The sequence below is a fragment of the Hemicordylus capensis genome, chromosome 1, assembly GCF_027244095.1.
Source record: "Hemicordylus capensis ecotype Gifberg chromosome 1, rHemCap1.1.pri, whole genome shotgun sequence".
Lineage (NCBI taxonomy): Eukaryota > Metazoa > Chordata > Lepidosauria > Squamata > Cordylidae > Hemicordylus > Hemicordylus capensis.
The window spans coordinates 272,461,156-272,488,182 of record NC_069657.1 but is presented as its reverse complement, the minus strand read 5'-3'; the positions used below and the strand labels follow the sequence as shown (position 1 = coordinate 272,488,182).

The 27,027-nt window shown below is 42.8% G+C and overlaps 1 protein-coding gene across 11 annotated transcripts in view; it reads right to left on the bottom strand.

The window, feature by feature from the left end:
* The window catches only part of PUM2 (pumilio RNA binding family member 2), a 103,311-nt gene extending 79,481 nt beyond the window's left edge, over positions 1-23,830 (bottom strand). For 2 of the 11 annotated variants that reach the window (XM_053285244.1, XM_053285247.1), the window contains exons 1-2: positions 23,471-23,823; positions 3,859-3,927 (exon numbers count right to left, since the gene is read on the bottom strand). In XM_053285244.1, coding sequence (XP_053141219.1) covers positions 3,859-3,909 — 51 coding nt within the window. In that variant the 5' untranslated portion in view covers positions 3,910-3,927; positions 23,471-23,823. Of the gene's footprint in view, positions 1-3,858; positions 3,928-12,803; positions 12,876-23,054; positions 23,141-23,470 lie in introns of those variants that run through there. The other 9 variants (XM_053285254.1, XM_053285248.1, XM_053285249.1 and 6 more) reach the window with 9 other exon arrangements.
* Positions 23,831-27,027: the final 3,197 nt, after the last annotated feature.

Genomic DNA, 27,027 nt, shown 5'->3' with positions numbered 1-27,027 from the left:
GCACAACAGGTGGAACTAAACTTTATTCTAAAAAGTGAAAGCAAGGTTTTTAATTTCCTTGTGCCATGTGCAAGAGGACAAGGAGGCAGGAAGCAAGCCTATAGTTCTCAGGAGGCGCATTCACATAGCAGCACTAACCCACAGTTTGGCATAATGTAATCAACTGAGGTTTGGCGTTAATAAGATACCTGGTTTATACTATTTTGAAGGCTGATGAGACTAAGCAACAGGGCATATAAAAACAGAGATGTAAAGTTTCTATGCCATTGAAAAACATGAGTTCTTTTCAGGAAAAATGAATATTTGGGAAAACCAAGTACGGTATATACAATACACATTTTATCTATCTATTTATTTATTTATTAAATACATTTCTATGCTGCCCAAAACGCACGCTCTCTGGGTGGTTTACAAAATAATAAAAACAGCCAATAAAAGATTAAAACATTTTAACAATCAAAATTGAAAAGTTAAAACTATTAAAACAAACACAATTAAAACAGTATCTAATTAAAAGCCTGGGTGAACAAATGCATCTTGACTGCCCTTTTAAAAGTTGTAAGAGATGGGGAGGCTCTTCTTTCAGCAGGGAGCGCATTCCAAAGCTTTGGGGCAGCAATGGAGAAGGCCCGTCTCCAAGTAGCCACCAGACAAGCTGGTGGTAACTGCAGATGAACCTCTCCAGATTATCTCAATGGGCAGTGTCGTTCATAGCGAAGAAGACGTTCTCTTAAGTACCCAGGGCACAAGCTATTTATGGCTTTATAGGTTTTAACCAAAACCTTGTACTCTCCCCAGAAACTTACCAGCAGCCAGTGTCGATGTTTTAAGATAGGAGTGATATGGTCTCTCCGAGATGACCCAGAGACCAATCTGGCCGCCGCATTCTGGACTAACTGCAGTTTCCGGACTATGCACAAGGACAGCCCCACATAGAGCACATTGCAGTAGTCAAGTCTGGAGGTGACCAGCAGATGTACTACTGTTCTGAGGTCATTTATCTCAAGAAATTGATGCAGCTGGCATATCAGCCGAAGCTGATAAAAGGCACCTCTGGCCACTGCCTCAACCTGGGACACCAGGGAGTTTTATGTCCAGAAGCACCCCCAAATGGCGTACCTGATCCTTCTGGGGAAGTGTGACCCCATCCAGAACAGGCAGATCAAAATCGTCTCCCGAGTTCTGACCCCGCACAAAAAGTACCTCCATCTTATCTGGATTCAGTCTCAGCTTGTTACCTCTCATCCAGCCCATCACTGCCTCCAGGCAGGTATTTAGGGAGGTTATGCCCTCTCCTGATGACGATGACATGGAGAAATAGATTTGGGTGTCATCCACATACTGATAAAACCCTGCACCAAATATCCTGATGATCTCTCCCAGCGGTTTCACGTAGATGTTAAACAACATCGGAGACAATATGGAGCCCTTAGGGACACCATACCGAAGTTCAGATTTTGAAGAACAGTCCCTGAGATACACCATCTAGGATCTGCCAGAGAGGTAAGAGTGGAGCCACTGCAAAGCAGTGCCTCCCACCCCCAACCCCCTCAGATGCTCCAGAAGGATACTATGGTTGATAGTATCAAAAGCCACTGAGAGGTCCAAAAGGACCAACAGAGTCCTCTGTCAATTCCCAGTTGGAGATCATCCATCAGGCCGACCAAGCCATTCTCCACCCCATTGCCCACCCAAAAGCCGGTCTGAAACAGGTCTAGATAATCAGTTTTATCCAAGACTGCCAGGAGTTGAGAGGCCACCACCCTCTCAATTACCTTGCCCAGCCATGGAAGGTTGGAGACAGGCCTGTAGTTGCTCAACTCTGAGGAATCCAGGGCAGGCTTCTTCAGAAGTGGTCTAATACTTGCCCCCTTAGGACAAGGAGGCATCCTGCCCTCCCTTAGAGAAGCATTTATGATCTCTACCAGGCCTTCTATGACAACCTCCCTGCCAGATAGTATTAGCCACGTTGGGCAAGGGTCAAGAGAACAGGTGGTAGGCCACATCGCTCCAAGCAGCTTGTCCACATCCACACATTTTGATATCGTATTTAAAATTACTTTACTGTATTAAAAATGAAGTGAACCATGTACAGCTTATTTAATACATATTTTCCTTTTAAAAACTAAAACCAGGGCATTTATATTATTAAATATATTATTAAATGTCATAACTAAACAATAATTATAAATATATTTAGTGATAGAAATTGACTTGCAAGCTACTGCAACTTCAGGTATCTGGACAAGTCTGATAACTTGCCAGTTAAAAATAGGGAGGAGCTGAAGGATGCTGCAAGATGCAGTTTATGTATTTCCTTTTGCGGATCTTGGTGTTGGGATGGGATGAGATGGGAACAGGAATAAGCAGATTCCAAGCTGCCCAATTTAAATATTCAGATTCTTCTGAGGCTTTGCAACCCACAACAAGCCTCTTGCAGTTTCTAGTCCCTTTAGCTTCCTTGTGTCTCCCAGCAAGCAGTCAGGGAAACAGGCTGCTCGCTACAGGAGAGTGAAACGCAGTGCAACAGTTCTTTGAGCCGAGAGACTATCTCCAAAATGAACAGGGGCCAAATCAGGAAGATAGTCTACCCACTTCTCTTCAGATCAAAGAGGAAGGCAATCAAGAGCAACAATTCACAAGTAACAAAGGGCCCAGGTCTGTACACCCTCTAGTAAAGATAATAGTGCATTCTGTGAGAGGCTCGCTACCATTCCTCATTGCCTTTCATAGGCAAGTGAAGGCTGACTAGCCTGTCAAGTTTTTGGCCCATAGTAGGTCACATGATGGATGTTTTATGTTACAGTTGCTGCTCAATTGTTTATTGCTATATGATTTTATCTAAATGGTTTGTTTTATTATTATTTTTAATTTTTGTTACACACAGTTTTGAAATTATGTAATATAAAAACAAACAATGGATTAGTACAAGATTTTTTATATAATTTGACCTAAAACCTCTTATACAGCTTTAAGTATTTTCACCTTAGGTGCACTGGCTAACGTTGGGCAGCACTGATCCACTCAAACTGTTGCAGGCTGTCAGTGAAGCCTCAGCAGTACTGGGCTTTTGCACAAGACCACACATTCTTCAAGTAGTGTGCTTGCAACTTGTTTCTTATCTAACATGCACTTCCAAAGTGTGGGCACACTAACATCTGTGCTCTTACACAAAAGCCCAAGACCGCTGGGGCTTTACTGTGAGCCCACAGCAGCACATGGATCGGCACCACCCATGTTACGCTACTCAACATGTCAGCCAGTACATGTTACTCTACTGACTCACAAGTATTCTGTATGTACTGTTTTCTCATGGAAAACCTCATCAGTGGAAGTGTTACAATAGAGTCCAAAAGGATTGATGGGATGAAGATTCTGAATAACTGACAAAGAGCTCTGAGCTTACTGAAGTCTGGAACAGAAGAAAAAAGTTGTTTAATTGTTTTTATCCCATGAAATTGTTTCCACTTTTTTTATTCTATGAAGTTGTTTTAATTGCTTTTAACTTGTTCTATATTTGTTGCTTTAAATTGTGTACACCACCTAGATATACATGTCAGGTGGTATATAAATATAATGAATGAAGATGTTAGAACTCTCTCCAAAATTTTGTGGGAAACTTCTGGCAAAGGTGTGATGGACACACTGGAATACAGGGACTAGGTTCCTCGGACTTTAAACTCGAATTCAAGCTGAAGTTATGTTTAACGGTAGGTTGGCATGCAAAATCTATGTGTAAGAATGTTTTCTAGCTACCAATGTTGGCTGTGTTTTTTAGTGCTGAACACCAAGCTTGGCAGTATCACAGTTTATAAATTCTTAAAATATAGTTTATAAACTTCATCTATAAATATTTACCTCTCCCATTCCCCGAGATTCTAGTGCAAGAGCTTGAAACTCATGATTCATTTCATCCACAGAGCGAACCTAAAGAAAAAACAGTTAAAAATTAAGAAACTTGACACAAAGCAAACACATGCAGTGCACTGTTTTAGGATTTGTTATGTTCCAAGATTTGTCACCCACTTAACCCAATATGCCCTATCTTTTACGTTTCCCTCACTGAAGGGCAATATTTCTCTTCAATATTTGAAAACATTGAAATATTGAATGAAAATTATGATTAATAATAGTCACCATGTGACCTCAAATCAATACTGATATAAGAAACAATCATGTGATTAGCACATTAACTTGCATAAGTATTTACTGAATGCAAAGTACACTAAAAGTTTACAAGACATAGCAGCAAAAACGATTACTCCTAATTTAATAGATTACTGCAAATAGAAACTGCCTTGATCAAAAAGACAAACAAAAAACCTGAATAGCTGATTTACCAGAGACTAGCTGCTTGAAAAAAAATAACTGTCTTTACCCCAAACCAAGTATGGATAGAATGCTTTAACAGAAGCCGCCACAGTAGACATTGAATTCTCTGACTATATTAGTACAGTAATCCCTCGCCAACTGCTATGGTTCCGTTCTGGCAAAACCTTGCCATTGGCAAATTCACAGTTGATGAGGAATTAAAGTCTATGGGAAACAGCGGGTATGGGGAACCACGGCTGCAAAAAGACTTAAATTAAAGGGGAAATACAAAATGATTGCTAAAAAAAGTTCACCAAAAAATCATGTAATATCGCCAAGAGTCAACAAGAATGAGCAGATCAAACCTCTAGAAATTTTTTGAGCCCCCCAAATCACTCAAAGGCATTTTAAATTGGCAAGAGACAGCAAGGTCAGCAAGAGTCACCAAGAGGAATGAGCAGATCAAACCTCTGAACCCCCCCCTCCCACCCCCACAAATCACTGAAACCTCACCAACTGCAGATATTCTGGTTAGCGGTTGGTAAGACCTGTCACAATTTCTCATTCGCATATACTCTAAACAACAGTTGGCAAGACCGTGATTGGCAAGGGATGACTGTAATCCCCAAAGGTTATACGGAACAACTGCATTCAGATATTTAAAAGCTGGCAGAACACCAGAATCCCCATGTAAACTTGAATTCTTCCACACAAAATTAAGACCACAGACAAGGAAAAGTATGGATGAAGCATATAATCAGGTTTAAACGGCTATTTTTGCGAGAGCTAAAGACAACTATTCAAACACTTTATTGTTCTACTTCTAAGGCACTGAATTTTCACATTCAAAGTTGATAGTGATCCACCTACTTTGTATAAAAAGCTGTTTAAACCTAAATTCCCACAATTGCATGGTATTAACACTTCAAGAGAATGCAGAGGGGGACCTCAAAATGCACAAAAGATGGTTATTTGAACAAAGTATTTTGAGCCCACTGACTCTTCCCCAGGAACAACTGCTTTGGCTTTTTCAAAGGATGACCAAGTTATTTTGGCCAGCCTTTGAACAAGCGAAGACAGGTGTCCCTAAGGAAGATTTGATAGATTTGAAAAACACTGGGCCAATAAACCATCCTCTGTGCACCTTGAAGTTTCCTCTCTTCATTTTTGCTATCGGTACTCTCCTATTTTTCTTTCACCTAATAAAGCCAAACACACTAATAATTGAAGAGGTTTTGTTTTGTTTTGTTTTGTTAGCAAAGCAGTAATCTTCTATCATTAATAGAAGACTTGCCCAGTACAACAATACCAGTTACACATTTTTTAAAAACCTGGATCCAAGCTGAAGGAGACACAGGTTCTATTGCCCATTTCCAGAGAAGCACCATTAGTTCTAAAAAGAACTAATCTGTTTACTTTCTTTTCACTATGCCTACAAATGGACGAAATTTGGTTCAAATTGAGGTCCACAAGTTACATCTCTTGTGCCTCAAATGTTCACGTGTCCACCATCTTCGATGGGGAAGACATTACAAACTACTCCATTGAAGTGTTCCTGTGTGTCACTTCAGGGTGGAATCAGGGTAGATGACTTCACCAATTACATTACTGAGATGTCCCTATGTGTCCCTACAACTGTACCAGAATTTGGTTCATATTGGTCCATGCATTGCAAAGCTGATGCGGGACATGGGCACACGAAATGCCAGGTGATCTCACAAGAACATAAGAACAGCCCTGCTGGATCAGGCCCAAGGCCCATCTAGTCCAACATCCTGTTTTGCACAGTGGCCCACCAGATGCTGCTGGAAGCCACAGACAGGAGTTGAGGGCATGCCTTTTCTCCCACCATTACTCCCCTGCAACTGGTACTCAGAGGCATCCTGCCTTTGAGGCTGGAGGTGGCCCACAGCCCTCCAACTAGTAGCCATTGATAGACCTCTCCTTCATGAAGTCATCCAAACCCCCCTTAAAGCCATCCAGGCTGTTGGCTGTCACCACATCCTGTGGCAGAGTTCCACAAGTGGATCACACGTTGTGTGAAAAAGTACTTCCGTTTCTTGGTCCTAGACCTCCTGGCAATCAATTTCATGGAGTGACCCCTGGTTCTAGTGTTGTGTGAGAGGGAAAATAATTTCTCTCTATCCACTTTCTCCACACCATGCATGATTTTATAGACCTCTATCATGTCTCCCCGCAGTCGTCTTTTTCCTAAACTGAAAAGCCCCAGGTGTTGTAGTCTTGCCTCATAAGAAAGGTGCTCTAGGCCCCTGATCATCTTGGTTGCCCTCTTCTGCACCTTTTCCAGTTCTACAATGCCCTTTTTAAGATGTGGTGACCAGAATTGTACGCAGTACTCCAAGTGTGGTCACACCATCGTTTTGTATAAGGGCATTATAATATTAGCAGTTTTATTTTCAATCCCCTTTCTAATGATGCCTAGCATGGGATTGGCCTTTTTCACAGCTGCTGCATATTGAGCCAACACTTTCAATGAGCTGTCCACCATAACCCCAAGATGCCTCTCCTGGTCAGTCACCGACAGCTCAGATCCCATCAGTATATACTTGAAGTTGGGGTTTTTTGTCCCAATGTGCACCACCTTACACTTGCTAACACTGAACTGCATTTGCCACTTGGTCGCCCACTCCCCCAGTCTGGAGAGATCCTTTTGGAGCTGCTCACAATCCATTTTGGATTTCACTACCCAGAAGAGTTTGGTATCATCTGCGAATCTGGCCACCTCGCTGCTTACCGCTGCTTCTAGATCATTTATGAATAATTTAAAAAGCGCCGGTCCCAGTACAGATCCTTGCGGGACCCCACTTCTTACTTCCCTCCATTATGAAAACTCTCCATTTATACTTACCCCGTTTCCTGTCTTTCAACCAGTTAGCAATCCACACATGTACTTGTCCCCTTATCCCATGACTGCTAAGTTTCCTCAGGAGTCTTTGAAGCCTACTGGAAAGTAGGCTAAAAACAGAACTTCCTGTTGAGTTCCCTAGCTCAACACTGAACACGTTGTTCTAGTAAGATCTAATCTGCCTACTTTCCTTTCACTATCCCTACAACTGGACTAAATTTCGTTCAAATTGAGGTCCACAAGTTAGATCTCTTTCACCTCATATGTTCACACCAGTGTTCCCTGTAAGGCGTGCGCATGTGCATGAGCTCACACGTTTTTTAATGTCCATTCAGTTAACTTTAGGTCACATTTAGATTTAATCAGGAAGGCCCCACTCTGAATACATGTGCGCACACAATGCCTTGATACTGCTTCTCAAAACAAAACTTATTCTGCACAAAGGTGAAAAAATTTAGAGGGAAACACTGATTCACGCATCTGCCGTCTTGGATTGGAGTGGATGACAACATCACAAACTACACCATTGAGGCATCCATATGTTTCCCTACAGCTGCAGTAAATTTGGTTCACATCAGTTAGGCAGTTCACAAGTTAGTCTAATTGTGCTTCAAATGTTTACGCATACGCCATCTTGAATTGGGGTAGATGACATAATCACAAACTATGCCATTGAGGTTTCCCTATGTGTCCCTACAGCTATAGCAAATTTGGTTCAAACTGGTTAGGTGGTTCACAAGTTAGCACAAGCAGGTGATTTTAAAAGAATTTTTAAGATCAGGCAAGTAGATCATTGACCTACTGACCCAGATAAAATTCAAAAATTTATTACAGATCACCTAATTGCCTGACTGCTTTGTGGGACGGGTGGTAGGGAAGTTGGGTCATGCCCTACCACCCAACCCACTTTGGTGTCCCTAGGGCCTACCCATGGCAAACAATGAGGTGATTACAGTTCCCCAATGTTCCCTATGGAGCAGTTTGTGATTTTCTTTTTTGCATATTTCCAATTGGATTCGTCAAAGCAGCCACAGTACAATTTGGTTTGGAGGTGGATTTTTTGCAATTCGATAATGAATCACAAAGAAAAACTAATCACACAAAAATTATTGCACAGCCCTACTATCAAGAGCTCAATGAGGAAAATGTGCTGGGAAGGGCTAAACTTCCCAGCACTGTGTGTACACCTTTCAAGAGCTGTAGGCCTCAATTTCCCTTAAATGAGCCCCAAAAGCACTGGGCAAAGTGCAGCACTACACTGTGGGAATGGTCACATCCACATAGTGCCAGCAGAACTATGCAGAGTATTCAACTTCGGCAAAAGCTTCACAGACCCAAAGAGGAGGAGAACTGGTCTTGTGGTAGCAAGCATGACTTGTCACCTTAGCTAAGCAGGGTACACCCTGGTTACATATGAATGGGAGACTACAAGTGTGAGCACTGTAAGATATTCCTCTCAGGGGATGGAGTCACTATGGGAAGAGCAGAAGGTTTCAAGTTCCCTCCCTGGCAGAATCTCCAAGATAGGGCTGAGAGAGATTCCTGCCTGCAACCTTGGAGAAGCTGCTGCCAGTCTGAAGACAATACTGAACTAGATAGACCAATGGTCTGATTCAGTATATGGCAGCTTCTCATGTTCCTAATTAGTCCTAGTTTGTTCAGATGCTGAAGCTTGGCCTTGCACTGCAACTTTAGAAGGCAGAGGGGAAGCGCATTCCTTACTTCGTACACTGACACATCGGGATCCTAAACTACATATTTCTTTCAGAGAACTAAGCCTTCTTTGTCGATGTGGATTTTGAGGCATTGCTGGCATTTATTAAATGTATTTAATGGATACAAGACTCTACCAAGAACAGATTATCTGCATGCATAGATGCTTTGGCATTTACTTTGTGGAACCTCAGGAATCCTTCACTGACACTGCTTACATCCAGGAACCAGTACTCTTGTGTTCAATATTTTGTCAAATACCATATATCAGCAGAAACACTGCAGTGTGTATGTGTTTGAAAGTTAATTTTCGCTGCCTGCCGTGCTTACGTGCGAATGGAGGGGGGGTGGAAGGAGGGGCAGGGGCAGCACAGCAGGACCCTCCGACCTATGAGAGGCTCCACATGGCCGAGAGGGCCTAGAAGCAACAGAGGCGGCAGTGGTGGAGTGGCGACACGCAGCTGGGCCTCCCTGGTACCGGTTTTGCTTGCTCCCCTGCCTCTTTTTTCATTTCCCATGACCGTGTTGGCCATTTTGGCCCCTTGCTCTCTCCCACAAAGGGGTTTGCTTGGGCAGGGGTGGCCAGGCCATACGTGTGTTCTTGGTGCGCTTTCGCGGCATGCTTTTATAATATTTATTTGATTTATGGTACTTGGCCATATTTATTTGGTTTAGCTGCAACATTTACGGCGATGCAGCATTTCCAAAGGTTTGTGTGTTTTTGAAAATTCAGCCTTTTCCCTTTTAGTGCGTTTACACCGATGCAGCATTTCTGCCTTAAAAAACAGTATATACCAAAAAAAGATGTTCAATATCTTCAAAAGCTACACTGATATGCCATAGACACATACTATGCTGAAACATAACATCAAAATACTGTATTTCCACCCATATACCCTGTATACAGGTATAATCTGCACTGCAGTATTACCTGTGGAAATTTGGCAGCTATGTCTAAAAAGTAAGCCCACACTGCTCTACTGAACAGCCAGCTCACCTGTCTCCCCGAGAGACCTACTGCAGCTGGCTCCTGCACCAATGTCACTTCTTAACATAGCTTTTGGCATCGCAGATCACTCACCCTCTTCTCTTTGACTTTTTATCTCTTTCCCACCCCATGTTGGCTCTCTTGACTGTTGTTCATCTTTCTCCAGCCATTTATTTACCCTCCTACTGCAGTGCAAGGCAGGGGATTTCATAGAGGCTCCTTGGTTGACCTGTGTTAACTCAGCAATACACCAGGGCTTGAGGCCAGCACTGTAGCGAGGGACCTTGGAGATGGTGAAATGCAAAAGCCTCAGGCTGCTCATCTACCCACCAGCAAGCAGGCTCACTGTGTCGTCAGTACAGGATCCAAATGAAGTTCAGAAAGATATCTCCATCTATATATTTAATTCTCTTGGGACCATGCGTGCCCAGGATTTGGCGGCGGAACTCTCATGACACGCTGCGAGAGTTCGGGACTGAGCGAAATGTCAGTTGGGGGTTGGAGGAGCCCGGAGGAGGAGGCCGAGGGGGTGCGGCTCCAGTGGCTGGGGGCAGCTAGTGAGGGGCGGCGAGAGGAGAAGAGGCAGCGGGCGGCTCAGCCGTGCTGCCAAGAAGAGCCCAGCTGGGCAGGCTCCCGAAAATGGCCGTGAGGCTGGCACAGCAACTGGGGCTGTTGTGGCAGGCATGGGGGCTGGGGGGGAGCAGTGGAGGAGGCGGTGGCCCTGGCAAAGGAGGTGGCCAGTGGGCAAAAATGACTGGGAATATATTGGGGCGGAAGGGAGAGGGGGAAAGCGGTGAGGAGAGACTAGCGGCGCAGAGGCTGTGCACCCGTTCATCTAGTTGTACATAAAGCACACGCACACACTCACCCCTCTCTTTTATTGCGGGGGTTCCATTCCAGCCTACTGCTGTAAACAGGGAAACCACACACACACACAGGAAACCATGAGCCTATGTAAAAGGTTCAGCAAATCCACTAGTCTACTTGTCTGTGATGAGTGAAATCTGATGCCTGGTGAAAAAAAATCCTGATGAATAATATACCAACATAGTTCAATGAGTAAGATTTTTGTCTGATAGTTGAGCAGCCACAACTTTTCTTGACTCCTATCTATAGAGATTGGGGGTTTAGGTTCCTCAACACACTTAACTGTGCTCAATTAAAAAAAAACACACTGGGGGGTAGAAATAAGAGTAGTAAAGCATATTACCTTATTCTCCAGCAATGCCCTCCCTTCCATCCACCCCACCCCCCGCCGGCCAGTTTTCTGCTTTTTTCCCTTTTTGGTGGAAAAGAGTCACAAAATGATCACCAGAAATGACACTGGAAGTCATTTGCTGGTGGTATCGAACCACAAATAGGTGAAAATAGCCCTAGCTATAGAGCACAAAGAAACCGGGTCTCTATGACCCACCCTTGAATAACAGAAATTGTGAAAAACAAACATTATAACCCATGGGTTATATTTGCAAAAATATGGGTATTCTAGTTGTGCAGCCTGCATGCCTTTTGCAAAATTTCATGTTTCAAGGCAAAGGACACTTGTGAAATCGGCTGTTCTGTTTAGCTTCCTCTAGACATATTCAAGGAAACTAAGCAAGAGTACTTAACCTGAAGATTTTCGAGAAGCAATGGCTAGTAATTACTAGGCAAATGAGTGTCACCCCATGAAATGTAAAGTAAACATATGCGCTCTTTGGCTGACAATGGGTAGGATCCAAACTAAGTTAGTAATAGTTAAGTCCCATTGAAATTAATGGAACTTAATGTGGTGCTTGACGGCACAACCTTTCCTTTCTTTTTTGTCATGACAGTCTGGATTCTGCAGAGTGTCTAAATATTCATAATGTATACAATGTGTGACCTTTTGCTGTAATAATGCTTGACCTCAAGAGTCAGATATATTTTGCCTCAGATGTGTTCTTTTCTATATAATACAGGCTTTAATTCAATGGCTATGGCTCAGACATAACATGGTTTAACTATCATGGTTTGCATCAATCATAGTTAAGAACCCAAATAACGCTTTGAGCTTTCAGAAATTCAACAGGCAAATTATGGTTTAAAGGTTCTTGTCTGGTTATTGTTTCCCATCTTCTCAGATTCATGAATTTTAAGTCCATTTCTGTCCCCAGGTGCAGCAGTCTCCAGAGGTGGCACAATGGCTCTAACCATGGTTTATCAATTATGTGAATGCAGACATAACGCAACAGTGGTTTGCGGAACCTTTGTTTCATGCCTCAGCTGGTTAGTTTCAAACAAACGATACTTGTGGGCAAGTTCAGATAACGTGAAGCCATAGCTTTAGTTAAACAAACCATAGTTTAATATTTGTCTAAACCTAGCCACTATGAGTCATTTATTTCATGCAAAATACACAAAACAGAAACCAAACTGAAACGACAATACAGCTCAACGACAAATTAAATTTAACCTACACCAAGTATATCCATATAAGAAAGGAAAAACTTGACTGTGCTTTCAAAATTCCACTAATACAGTCCATAACAGCAACTAAACAAAATATAAGTTAAATTATTTCATTTTCTAATTTTAACAGACAAATTCCCCAATTTAAGGATACAATATTTGTTACACAGAATTCAAAAAGCTATGAAACTTCAGAAATACTCCTCTGCCCAAAATGTACTAATAGGTTTATTCTATGTATACCCTGCCCCTCTAGTACAATACTGCTCACCTGGACGTTTACAACAGTAAAAGTAATATAAAATTTAAAACAAGGTATCACTGTCTTCCATCACTTGTAATACCAATCTAGAATGTAATCAGGGATATAGATCCCCAATTACCACATCTTGCCCCAGAATGTATGTTACTTGATAGTCTTCCTAACTTTATTCTTAATACTCCCATCTCTCTACAACACACATGCACAAAGTACCAAAGAAATCAAAGACATACTGCACTTTCACAAGTCGGTAGAAAAGTTGATCTGAAGAACCACAAATGAGCGATTCATTCCATCTCTGCTAAATTGGCTGAACTAGAGAGTCTGCAGTGGAACAATTATACAAGTCAGTTAAGCAGTGATGAGGAGAGAGAAATTTTCTGAAATGGAAGGTTTCCCAGTACTATATATTTCTCCATAGAAAGGTTTTCTATTCCTAAAACTACAAATCAATTTAATAAAACAAAGCAGCATACTAGATACCGTATTTTCTGGTAGAAAGGCCACAGAGCATATGTTTTTTAAAGTTACTTTAAGGCGTCTGCAGCCTTTATGTCGGTGTGGCCTTTACACCAGAATTAAGGGGCAAGGGAAGGATCTTCCAACCAACAACAGGCTCCACGTGGTCAAGAGGGCCTGGGAGGAACGGAGGCAGCAGAAGACGAGTGGCAATAGTGCAGTTGGGCCTTCCTGGCCCTGGGTTTGCATACTCCCCCCATTCCATTCCCCATGGAGTGCTGTTGCGCTCCATGTGGGGCATTTTGGCTATTTGCTCTCCCCACCCACCGCAGGTGCTTTGGCTGTGGCCTTTACACGGATGAGGCGTTGCTGATGTGATTTTTAAAATTTTCCGCTGTTTTTCAATGGTGCAGCGTTAACGTCGATGCAGCCTTTCTACCAGTAAATACAGTACCAATTCAAAAACCAGACAAATTGGCTAATTTTGAACTCATAATTAACTTTTTGTCTTAACCTTAATTAACCTCAGAGAGAAAATTTGTACAATCATCCCTCGCCAACCATTAGGTTCAGTTCTGACAAAACATCGCTGTTGGTAAACTCATAGTTGGCAGGGCATTAAAGTCTATGGGAAACAGGGGGTTAGGGGAAACCATGACTGCAGAGACCTAATAATAAGGAAAAAATACCCCCCACCCCAAAAAAAGCGTTTTTAAAAAATCACCAAAAAATCCTGTAATATAACCAAGAGTCACCAAGAAGAATGAGTAGATCGGACTTCTGGAAATTTTTTGAACTCCCCAAAATCACTCAAAGGCATTTTCAATTGGCAAGAGACAGCAACCCAAAATCGTTGAAACCAGGGTGGATTTGATTTAAATCAAACTGATTTAAATCACGATTTAAATCACTAGCAGGGTGGATAAAAATTTAAAAAATCCAATTTAAATCAAAAAAATCCGATTTTTTTTATTTAAATCGGATTTTTTTATTTAAATCGGATTTTTTTTTATTTTTATCCACCCTGCTAGTGATTTAAATCGTGATTTAAATCAATTTGATTTAAATCAAATCCACCCTGGTTGAAACCCCCACAATCACTAAAAAACCTCGCCAACTGCAGATACTCAAGTCAGTTGGCAAGACTTGTCACAATTTCCTGTTCACATATACTCAAAACCGTGGTTGGTAAAATTGTGGTGGGCAAGGGATGACTGTTTAATAAACATAAGTAACATGTACACCTTCTTATTGATTTGCAAACAGGTGATAAGCAAAAATACATAATAATGCAAACCAAAAAATCAAGTAATGAACTCACAAACCCAAACCCGCCTTTTTTTTTTTTTGCTTCATTTCAAGAAAAACACACAATTAGTTCAGATGCCATGTGAAACCACTGTTAAAACTTGGTTGCGCACAATGTCGCCAAGGCTTGGGAGCATGCACTCTTCCCTACCCACAGGCCTCCAAGCAATTCTACTATTTATTTAGGAACAAATCAAGATTGGTCAGTTTAGACATCATAATCAAATTTGGTTTACATAATCCACATACCTAAAATAAAATGAGATATGACATGAAACCCACTTCAACCCTCGGGTATTTTAAGAAAGTTGGTTAGAATATACCAAGATCGGTTGTGATGGCCAAACTAACCAGCTTTGTTTCCAGCATTTTTTTCCCTGTAAACCATGCTCAGTGTTCAAAGTTCTGAACTCAACTTTTATCTGTATATTTTAATTCAATTAGAACACACACAAGTAAGAATCACCTTGTGCATAGAATCAGTAACAATCATTAAGTAGTGTTGCTTGCTAGCTATCAAAGTAAATCATTAATAGAAGAAAAGCAGGTTAAGTCCTGAAGAGCATACTTATTAACTAATTCAACATTTAACACTAAAACAGCAAGTTTGAGATACTGCATTTGGAAAACTAGTGTGCTACACTCATTTCAGTCCATATCGTTTGCATGGTGGGTATTAAAAAAACAGTTACAGTTCCTAAAAACCAGCGTGGTGTAGTGGTTAGAGTGCTGGACTAGGATGGGGGAGACCCGTGTTCAAATCCCCATTCAGCCATGAGACTTGCTGGGTGACTCTGGGCCAGTCACTTCTCTCTCAGCCTAACCTACTTCACAGGGTTGTTGTGAGGAGAAACTCAAGTATGTAGTACACCGCTCTGGGCTCCTTGGAGGAAGAGCGGGATAGAAAATGTAAAAAAATAATAATAAATAAACAAACAACACTGATGACAGGATCTGGCAGTTTCTGAAAATCTTGCTGATCTTCCATCAGGGTATTCCACCTGCATTGTGCTTCCAAAGAAAAGACACTTCTACTGAAACTAAGCCAATACTCTTTCTTCCAAAATGCTGAAATCTCGTGTGGCTCCCCTAAATTGTAACATTTCTCCTGCTACGATATTTTTGCAATGTATACTAAGGTTTGAACTAAGTTACAGATTGCTGCTTATTTGGTGTTTGTATGCAAGAATAAACCAAGATTGGTAGGTTCAGATTATCTGGATTTATTTTAACCTGGACAAAACGTGAATGCTTGCATGGGATGCAGAGTATGTGTGTGTATATTTATAGGTTCAGAGACATCACGTGGAGCTTGGCTTTAACTGAGCTTCCATGTGACATCTAAACCAGCCCTGTGTCTCTTATTCAAATGTCCAGATGCAACTATGCTCTTATGCCTGACAAATAACTATAAAGTATACCTACACAAAGGCTTATTGTAGTTCAGTGCAGAATACTGGCTAGGAATGTGCATGGAACCGGCAACTGACGGCTCGAAGGCGGGGGGGGGGTAGCTTTCAGGACCAGGGAAGGTGCTCTTACCACCACCACTGTGCTTTAGAGCGTTCCCGCGGGGGCAGTAGTGGACCTCCCTGCCGCTCCAGTGCATGGCGAACCGGAAGTACCCGGAAGTGCCCAGTGCGCACTGGATACTTCCGGTCCACCATGCACCAGGGCAGCAAAGAGGTATGCTGCTGCCCTGCGGGACCATTTTAAAGCACAGCGCCAGTGCAGGAAACATGGCGGGGAGGAGAGAACCCTTCCCCATCCTTAAAGCTATCCCACCTTCCACCTTCAAACTGGCCTCTGGTTCAGAGGTCCATAAAAGGGCCTCCGAACCAGTTTGTGCACATCCCTAATACTGGCTGTGAAAAATAAAGACTAACCCCTTTGCTGGACTGTGTGTGGAGCAAGCTCAAGCCAAACAAGAAGCCAAATTTGTTACTGTGAAAAATGATTCCATTACCATGTATTTTGAAGATATGCTTAAAAATAGAATTAATGCAAGTATTGTGGCAAACTGAGCCATGAACTGTCTTTCCTTACAATTATTTGGATGTTTTAATACAAGAAATATCAGGCACTTTTTATTATACTGGAATCACTATTATTAATGGTATACACTACACAGAATCTACTGTGAGTGCAGCTTGTATGCTCCTTTCTCACAATAAATTGAAGGAACAGGTTCTGTCTAAGAATCTAAGGACGTAAAAAGCAATTAAATTATTACAACAGCATTTTTTGAGGTTTTGCTGACCCTTAGCACTGTAAGTGCATAATACTTTGTTTCCCATGCAGTGCAACAGGAATTTGCAATACCACAATAGGCATATGAGTGTAAACTACAATTTTAAACAATATCACAAAGGGGTGGTGGATGAAGACTACAGGGAACCTAACCTCATCAAGGTAGAGCCTGACCTGAAACATAGAGTTGCCAAATACTGAAAATACATTTTTCCCCTTCTTAAATGGAGTACAATTCACTCTGATTCCTTCCAAGGGTTAAGTATTCTCTTTAGTATATATCATACACATTAATTTAACTTACTTATTTCTCTTTACTATCTGTATTTTAATAAGTTGGTTCTCTGTTGTCAAGAAATGCTACATTTTTGCTAGACATTTCAGACATCCTGGCTGATAATATGGCCAAGACAAGTGTTGAAGATGCATGAATTATAAATTTTCATACATTTTTGGTCAGTTCATACTATGTTTTAGGTTTTTCACCTCTTTGTCCCCATTTTCATGGCTCAATTGCCCTCAGGACAGGAGGATGGAGCTAGGTGACTGCCTTTTATTATATTTCCAGTCCTATGACTCCTCATATTTTTCCTTAGCCATTTTGCTTTGGTCATTTCAGCCTTTCGAAAAAACATAGGGATATTGAAGGAACAGGTTCTGGACTAAGCATCTAAGGACATTAAAAGCAATTACATTATTACAACAGCATTTTGTGGCGTTTCACTGATCTCTAGCACTGTTCCATGTTTGGAACAATGTTTTGTACACACAAAGGGGGAGGAGCAATTTCTGTTCTTCCCCCTCTGCTGCCCCCAAATGCTGGCAAAACATATGCCCTTAAGGGTTGACAGAAGTTCCTGGATATTGGTGTGGGTGGGTGGGGGGGCATCAGAGCAACAAAGGGAAGGGATAAACTGTGAAAACTGCCCTTCCCCTTTGTGCATATAAAACTTCCTTTATATTTAGGAAACTAAACAAGCTATGCCTTGTTAATGTTATTAACATCTCAAAAATTTTCCATAGTCAAAATTATTTCAGTCACTTGATGGGTGAGAGGACACGATTCAGATCCCTAATTCCATTCCCCAAAGCTAAATGGTGAGATACCAGCCTTTTTAGAAAAGCCTATAAATTCACCACTGCAGCAAATGCATTGAGCTGGGGAACTGCACACAAAGCTTACGTGCACATGTGATACTCTATCCAACTAGGAACATGCAGAAGCCTAGCTGGATCAGAGCAGCATTGTAGTGCATGAATATCTTCGGCACCCGCAGGGGTAGTACTGGGCGGGGAAGGGTTACTCACCCCTCCCGCCGCATGTCCCCCGCTGGCGCTCTGTTATCTTTAAGCCCCTCGGTGCGGCAGTGTTCCTCCCTGCCACCGCGTTTCCCCCATTGGCCAGAAGTGGCCAGAAGTAGCAAGCACCCGTTGCGTGCATGCGCCCGTCTGCCATGCGCGTGCATGACGGGCGCACGCATGCTCGCTACTTCCGGCAACTTCCGGCCGATGGGGGAAATGCGGCGGGAGGGGTGAGTACACCCTCCCCCGCCCTTAAAGTACTACCCCCGCCGGCACTGAAACGCCGAAAAAAAACCCAGCACCAAAACGTTTCGGAGGTCTTTATAATGGCCTCCGAAACGTTTCAGGCACATGCCTACAGCACTGTATGAAGGAAGACTTCCTTTTGTCCATCTTGATCCTATTGCTGATCAATTTCATTGGAAGACAGACTTCTAGTATTGTCTAAGGAAAGTCTTTCTATCCATTCTTTCCACACCACTCATCTTCATATAAACTATTGTGTTCCATTGTTAGTCACCTTTCCCCTTAACTTCTTTCTCTCTCACACTCATAGGAAAGATATCACAATCCTTCCCCAATCTCCTCCCACAAATCTTGTCCTTTTCTGTATCTTCTACAGAAACTTTAGAATAGCCTTTTTGGGACATACTGCATACAGCAAGTCATGCCAAATACATACATACATGGCTGTATGCATTATCAGAGTACTAGACAGTGTGCAGCTCAGGAAAAAAATCAGATATACTGTAATCAAGTATATCAACAGCAAAGATTCTATCAGTTACATCCTCACGTTACTTGATACTGAAAAATGATAGACCCAAAGAGAATAGTTCTTTTAACATATCACTTACAAGAACTCTAATATACAGCTCCCCATGAAATCCAAAATTCCTATTAAAAATGCAGTGGGGGGGGGGGAGTTTTAATAAAAATTTAAACAAAGGTAGAAATGTGTAGTCTTCAAATTTGTATTGAAAGTTCAGTACAGACTGCCAATCAGAACTATTCTTGCTAAACTACGCAAACTTTTGTAAATCCAAACTTCTGTAAAATATTAAATTAGCTAAATATGTAAAGGAGAGGAGAGGAGAGCTGGTCTTGTGGTAGCAAGCATGACTTGTCCCCATAGCTAAGCAGGGTCTGCCCTGGTTGCATCTGAATGGGAGACTTGATGTGTGAGCACTGCAAGATATTCCCCTCAGGGGATGAAGCCGCTCTGGGAAGAGCAGAAGCTTTCAAGTTCCCTCCCTGGCTTCTCCAAAATAGGGCTGAGAGAGATTCCTGCCTGCAACCTTGGAGAAGCCGCTGCCAGTCTGTGAAGACAATACTGAGCTAGATAGACCAATGGTCTGACTCAGTATATGGCAGCTTCCTATGTTTCCTATGTTAAATTATTTAACACATTTTATGTCACCCTTCAAAACTTTTATGGTAGCTTAAAAACTCCTATGGGACTCACAACAGTTGTAAAACAATATAGAATATCATAAAAGTAACCATAACACCACAGGATAAACCAGCAACCAACAACAGACTGAGACGACAAGAGAGTAGATTAAAGCCAGCCAGGTAACTCACTAATAGACAGGCATTCCTGGAGAAGGCATTCCACATGTGTGGTGCCACAACTGAAAAGACTCTTTCTACAGTAACCATTTGCCTTATTCCAGAAGGTAGAGTAACTTGGGGTGCTTCCAGACGCTGATATATTCCAACACAAATTACCACCAGGGAGGTGGGGGGAAGCATGAAGGAAATTTATACGAAGGAGGTTGTGTTATATTCTTAGCTCCATCTGCTGGCAATCTGTGAAACAACTCTCTCTTTTCAAGTTAAAATAAGAGGAGCATTAAGAAAAGATAACTATTACAGTTGTTTCACAGACTGCCAGCAGATGGCACTAAGAAAATAATGCACCCTTCTTCTTAGTATGGATTCTCTGTGTATTTTCTCAATGTAATTTGAGCTGATTTGGGAATATATCAGCATCTGGAAGGACCCTTGGAGGGTCTCCAAATGTGATTAATATTCAAGCGGGCTCACATGGATGAAGGGCTTTAAAGGCACATCAGCATTTTGAATAGTGCTTGGAAACAGACCAGCTGCCAGCAGAACAGTTGAAGAACTGACAAGATGTGTTCCCTCTGGTCAATCTCAGTTGTTAACCTAACCGCTATATTTTGGACTTTACAAAGTCTCCAAAGGCAGTCCACAAACATACTGCAGTAATCTACAGCTTACCAGAACACAGATAACGATGGCTGTGATCTATCTAGGAGAGATCCAACTGCACACCAACTTGTGAAAGATGTTTTATGCCACAGACGCCACTTGGGCCTCTAGTGACAGTCTCAGTGGTTGTTCATAGAGGAGCTGATGCTTTAAGGGAGTTGCAACCCCATCCTGAACAAAATCCAACTCTAATGCAATCAAATCTGCAGGATCAAACCAAAATAATTTTAGATATATCTGAAGCAAAACATTCACTCAGCTTATTGAAATGTACAAGTGGAAATGAGATACAAGAAACTATAAAACCACCCCCACCCCCCAGATTTCTTAAAATAGCTTGCCACTGAGGACTAGCACACAGATCATTTTAAGGGGCTTTTTCTGGCCAGCATTCAGACAGAAGACATCCAGAGAAATATAAATTCCCCAAACTTGTTCAAAGGTGTTTACAGAGTAAGATCAAACAAACCATATGTTAACACAATGATTTGTTTTAAGACTGATATTTAATTTCTATTGACCTATAACTAGAACTGATACACATTTTCAGAATATGTTTCAGGAAAATACAGCACACACACAAAATAAAGATTGTTCATATTTCTTCATTTTAAAACTGTCAGGGATGTCTGAATTATCCAACTCAATATATATGGGGCTGTGATCAACAGTATCAGGAAAAAGGAAATACATTTTCCAATTTCACTGGTTATATATGAAGATGAGACATTACACTGAAATCAAATATAGCTACTATCATCATATCCATCAGAACACTTAGGTAACCTTGAAGATTAAAAAGGGGAAATATTATATGGAACACAGCCACATTAACCAGCATTCTATAAGATTATCAATTTATAATTGAGTACATAGGAACATAGGCAGCTGCCATATACTGAGTCAGACCATTGGTCTATCTAGCTCAGTATTGTCTTCACAGACTGGCAGCAGCTTCTCCAAGGTTGCTGGCAGGAATCTCTCTCAGCCGTATCTTGGAGAAGCCAGGGAAGGAACTTGAAACCTCCTGCTCTTCCCAGAGCAGCTCCATCCCCTGAGGAGAATATCTTACAGCAGAGTTTCTTAACCTTGGGCCCCCAGATGTTGTTGGACTACAACTCCCATAATTCCCAAGCAAAAGCCATTGCAGCTAAGGATTCTGGGAGTTGTAGTCCAACAACATCTGGGGGCCCAAGGTTAAGAAACCCTGACACTTCTAGTCTCCCATTCAACTGCAACCAGGGCAGAGCCTGCTTAGCAAAGGGGACAAGTCATATTTGCTACCACAAGACCAGCTCTCCTCTCCATAAAGTAAAGATACTCTCTCACAAAAACCACAAGAGGGCCATATTTTAATCTTCCACACTGTAGTGTTCCATGGCCAGGCGCTCCTTCTGTGGCAGGAAGGTGTCCTCTTGCAAAAGGATGTGATCCTTGTGTGAGCACACTCTCCCTCCCCTCACATAAGGAGCTTCCATTCACACAGTAGGGCAACTAGGAAGGTTAACAGTTTACAAACCTCAGTGTTTATAAACAACTTTAATCTAAGCTACAGCGATTTTACACATCCACTGACAATGGACGACTTGCCTATATGCCAGTCAAATTATTCTATATTCTTAAGAGAATTTTAAAGTATTTTCTCCTCTTCAAAGCATATTCAAAACATGTCCTACTCAGCATCTTCACATATGAACCTACTCGCCTCTAATGACCAAATATTGTTCAGATTTTCCCTGTACTAATTTATTGATCTCTCTTATAGCCTTTATTGCTGCTTCTTCCACAGAAATATGCCATGTGTTTTTTCCAGACAGCAAAGTAACTTCTTTTCATATTGTTCTTACAAAGCCTGGAATAAGTTCCTCTACTAATGCTTTTAAGAACAGAGTAATTGTGTGCATCAACCTCCATGTGGCATTTCTAAGAAGGGGGGAAGGAGTCTGATTTTTCCATCACATACAACACATTCTCAATGTGTTCTGATTAACAACCCAATCAACTCACAGCATATTTCCACCATAATGTATACTATATGATGAGCACTGATGTTTCCACATTTATAGGAACCAAGGCAGTGTCTCCCTTTGGAATTACAATTATTGTAACAATGGACCCTTAAGACACAGTTTTTTGCAAGTTCATGCCTTCATTTTGCACACCTTCCCAACAAACCTCCTTCCTCAGTGTTACACAAAAATGTTCCTGTTTCTGTCTCCACTTTTTCTGCTTCTCTTCCGCCTGTCTTTTTGTTACATCCAACCTTACTCAGATTACGAATACTATATTTTAAACAAAGACAGTAACCAACATGCAGCTCCACTACTAACTCCTATCCACAATACTTGCTATCCCTAAAACACTCCAACAAGCACTCCAGCAGTGCTGCTGCCATGCTGGTCCCAAATAATAAGTTTCACCAACTTAGTTAAGAAAACTGAGCTGGTTGCTGGCAGGATTGAACAGAGATGTCCATCAAATAAAAAACCAAAGCTACTTTTATTTTCCATTGTTCACCCCATTTAACCTCGGAAACCCTACTACCCTTTCCCTCCCCACTCACTTTTTGACTCCTCCCGAGTAGCTTCTCAAGAGCCACCCAACTACAAGGTGCCAACCCAACCAGGCACTGCCCCTTGCCCCAGTTTTTCAAAAACTACACAGAGTCCTAGCACATTTTGTACAGGTAGAGGGGGAGACTCCACCCCACCCCCACCTGATGAAAAAGAAGGTTCCCCCTTGAACTGCTCCTCGAGCTTCTTCCCTAGCCCTCCCTGCCCCACCCACTTCTAAAATTATCTGCTCGGCTCGCCAAGACGCTCGGCCCTCCAAATATCCTACACTCCTCGAAACTTACAACATGCCACACGCACAAAACAAAACCCACCCCTCCAAGAGCAGCGACAAAGGAAGAAAAACAAACCCACCCGCCGCTCAAACGTTCCCACCAGCAACCATGTTGCCTCCTTCCAACCACCACACCCACACCGACTGTCTCCTTTCTTCTTCTCCCTTCTCGTATCCCCCACTCCACCCCCGCGCGCTTTTGTACGGCTTCTTCGCCTCTAGCAGCCCGGGCCTGCCTGGCAGGACTTCTTCTACAACACAAAGGGAGGGCTGGGGAGGCGGGGACGTGCGCGCAGCCACCAGCCAGGCCTCGAGCAGCTACAGCGGCGGGCTCGCTCTCGCCTCCCCCGCGCGGTTTCCCGGGACCGAAACAATGGAACGTGGGGGTGGGGGAGGGGAGGGAGGGGAGGGAGGAGGGAGGAGAAAGAGATTACCCCCCCTCCCTTCTCGCGCCTTCCCCTCCGTTCCATCCCCCCTCCCACGGCCGAATACTCACGGGCTGGTCTGTCGGCGCTTCTCCCTGTAACCGACGCGAAGAGGGGACCGTCCTCCTCCTGGAGCACCCTTGCCCGTGGCTACCCAGTTGCCCCCTCTCTGCCACCCGCCACCCTCGCCCCTCCCCCGCCGCCGCCGCCGCCGTGAGGAAGACTCACAACAACATGGCGAGTGAAAGAGAGAAAGAGAGGGATGGACATACACAGCAGCGGCGGCGGCGGCGGCGGCAACCCACTAGCACGCATGCGCGCCGCCGAACCATCCGCGAACGCCGGGAAAGGGAGCAAGCCCGAGGAACTGACAAGAGAGATGGGCAGGCGGCACGAGCCCGACCTTCGCGCATGCGTAGAAGCAGTAAAAAGCCCACACAAAAACAAAACAAAGCCATTAACCATAAATCAAAGAGACTACCGTCGTAATGGTTCCCTACATGCACTTCCGGTTCGCGATCGCAATTGGTGAACTCTTCCACGTGTGGGGCAGGAGAGATAGAGAAATATATGAGAATTCGTGTAAATCAAGACATGTAAGCTTAGAAGCTACCTTTCACCGCAGTGCCTTGAAAAAATTAGCTGGGCAGGGAGGAGAGAGACCCTTAAAGATTGACAGACAGGGACTCAAAAACTACAGCCCCTTTTGCAGTCTTGGGCAGGGCTGCAGCTATAGAACATTTGCCTGTTGCACAGATATTTAAAGGAATTGAAGGGTGGGTTTTGTCTTCTGAAACCCAATTCTGTGTTTATCACGTCAGGGCATATTTCAATACATTTTCATGGTGCAGCCTCTTAAAAATCTGTTGAACATTTGTTCTGGAGAGTAATCAGCTCTCCTTTTGCTGTTCTTTCTAACTGCCCAATTTCCTTCAGCATATGGGTGAGAAGCAGTGTCAGTTTGAGTGAAACGTTACTTTGAATTCCCCCATGGATACCATTACTTGGACTGAGAAGAAGCAGGAATGCTTTCCAAAATTACACTTGTATAATACATATCTGTAATATAGAGCGTGTGTCTGTGTTTATGTATATGTGTGTGTGTATATACACACACTAGTATTGATTCTGTGCTGTGGAATTTTGAGAGCCTCTTTCAAGTCTTTGCACAGAGCAAAGACTTTGATACTTGAGACCACCACCCTCCCCAGGTGGTTTGCAACTTAGGTGACATAAAAACATGAAGGAAGACTTATTTAACCTTTGCATTAAAGTTTCTCTTCCTGTTTTGTTTCCTAAATACTATACCTTTTGTTATTGTTGTTGACCCAACCGCATGAAATTTGCTTAGAGAAAATGGGTTGTGTGAAATTTCCAGTATAGATTCAGATAAGTGTTGGGCAGCATACCACTTAAAGTAAAGTGTGCCGTCAAGTCAGTTTTGATTCCTGGCGCCCACAGAGCCTTGTGGTTGTCTTTGGTAGAATACAGGAGGGGTTTACCATTGCCATCTCCCGTGCAGTATGAGTTGATGCCTTTCAGCATCTTCCCATATCACTGCTTCCCATATCACCTTCCCATATAGGTGCTTCCCATAGTATGGGAAACATACCAGCAGGGATTCGAACTGGCAGTGGCAACCTCTAGCTCCCTAGTCAAGTCATTTCCCAGCTGTGCCATTAGGTGGTTAGCATACCACTTAAACCTCCCAAATGTGTGATGGACCATCATGTGCCCTGTTATGGTGAAGGTGGCGTGTAGATAAGAGATCTGGCTATGTTTACAATATTTTGATGGCAAAAAAGTTACATATAACCCAATCTGTATAGTTTTACAGTATTGATTGATTGATTGATTGATTGATTTATAACACATTTTTATACTGCCCAAAACTTACATCTCTGAGCAGTTTATAACAAAACAAAATAAATGACAACAAAAAAATTAAAACACTAATCAAAACAAACAATAACAAAAAAAGCCAAAACATTACAACAAACCAAAATCTTTTTTTAAAAAATGTTCCAAAACAATGCCAAAACTAATAAAACAGTATTTAATTAAAAGCCAGGGTGAACAGATGCAACTTTAAAGGTGATTTTTTTTAATTGTCAAAGATAGAGAGGCTCTTATTTCAGCAGGGAGCGCATTCCAAAGCTTTGGGGCAGCAGCAGAGAAGGCCCGTCCCCAAGTAGCCACCAGACGAGCTGGTGGCAAATGCAGACGGACCTCTCCTGATGATCTCAATGGGTGATGGGGTTCATGATGAAGAGGACATTCTTTTAAATCTCAGGGCCCAAGACATTTAGGGCTTTATAGGTTATAAGCAGCACCTTGTATTTTGCCCAGAAACTTATTGGCAGCTAGTGTAGCTCTTTCAATACAGGAGTAATATAGTCTTTCCTAGATGACCTAGAGACCAACCTGGCTACCACATTCTGAACCAGCTGTAGTTTCCAGACTACATACAAAGGCAGTCCCATATAGAGCGCATTGCAGTAGTCAAGTCTGGAGGTGACCAGCAGATGCACCACTGCTCAGAGGTGGTTTATCTCAAGAAATAGACACAACTGGCTTATCAGCCAAAGCTAATAGAAGGCACCCCTGGCCACCGCCTCAACCTGGGACACCAGGGAGAGGCTTGGATCCAGAAAAAACCCCAGACTGCGTGCCTGTTCCTTCTGGGGAAGTGTGACCCCACCCAGAACAGGCAGACCAAACTCATCTCCCGAGTTATGCCTTCTCCTGATGATGTTGACATGGAGAAATAGATTTGGGTGTCATCAGCATACTGATAGCACCCTACACCAAATCTCCTGATGATCTCTCCCAGTGGTTTGATGTAGATATTAAATAACATCAGAGACAAAACGGAGCCCTGAGGGACACCATTTACAAGTTCAGATTTTGAAGAACAACAGTCTCCAAGGGATACCATTTAGAACGTGCCCGAAAGGTAGGAGCAGAACCACTGCAAAGCAATGTTCCCCACTCCCAACCCTCTCAGACACTCCAGAAGGATACTATGGTCAATAGTATGGAAAGCTGCTGAGAGGTCCAAAAGGACCAACAGAGTCACACTTCCTCTGTCAATTCCTAATTGGAGATCATCCATCAGGCCGACCAAGGCAGTCTCCACCCCATAGCCCATCCGAAAGCCAGTCTGAAATAAGTCTATATAATCGGTTTCCTCTGAGACTGTCTGGAGCTGGGAGGCCACCACCCTCTCAATTACCTTGCCCTGCCACATAAGGTTGGAGACAGGCTTGTAGTTACTCAACTCTGACAGATCCAAGGCAGGCTTCTTCAGAAGTGGTCTAATAATTGCCTCCTTAAGACAAGGAGGTATCCTGCCCTCCCTCAGAGAAGCATTTATGATCTCTACCTGGCCTTCTACAACAACTCCCCTGCCAGATAGTATAAGCCATGTTGGGCAAGGGTCAAGAGAACAGGTGGTAGGCCACACCATTCCAATCAGCTTGTTGACAACCTCAGGAATCACAAACTGGAACTGATCCAACCGAACCACACAAGAGGAGTCGCTGGATACCTCCACATTAGATACTGAAGTAACTGTGGAGAGGGAGCCTAAGTCACCTTGAATATGAGATATTTTTAATGCAAAGAA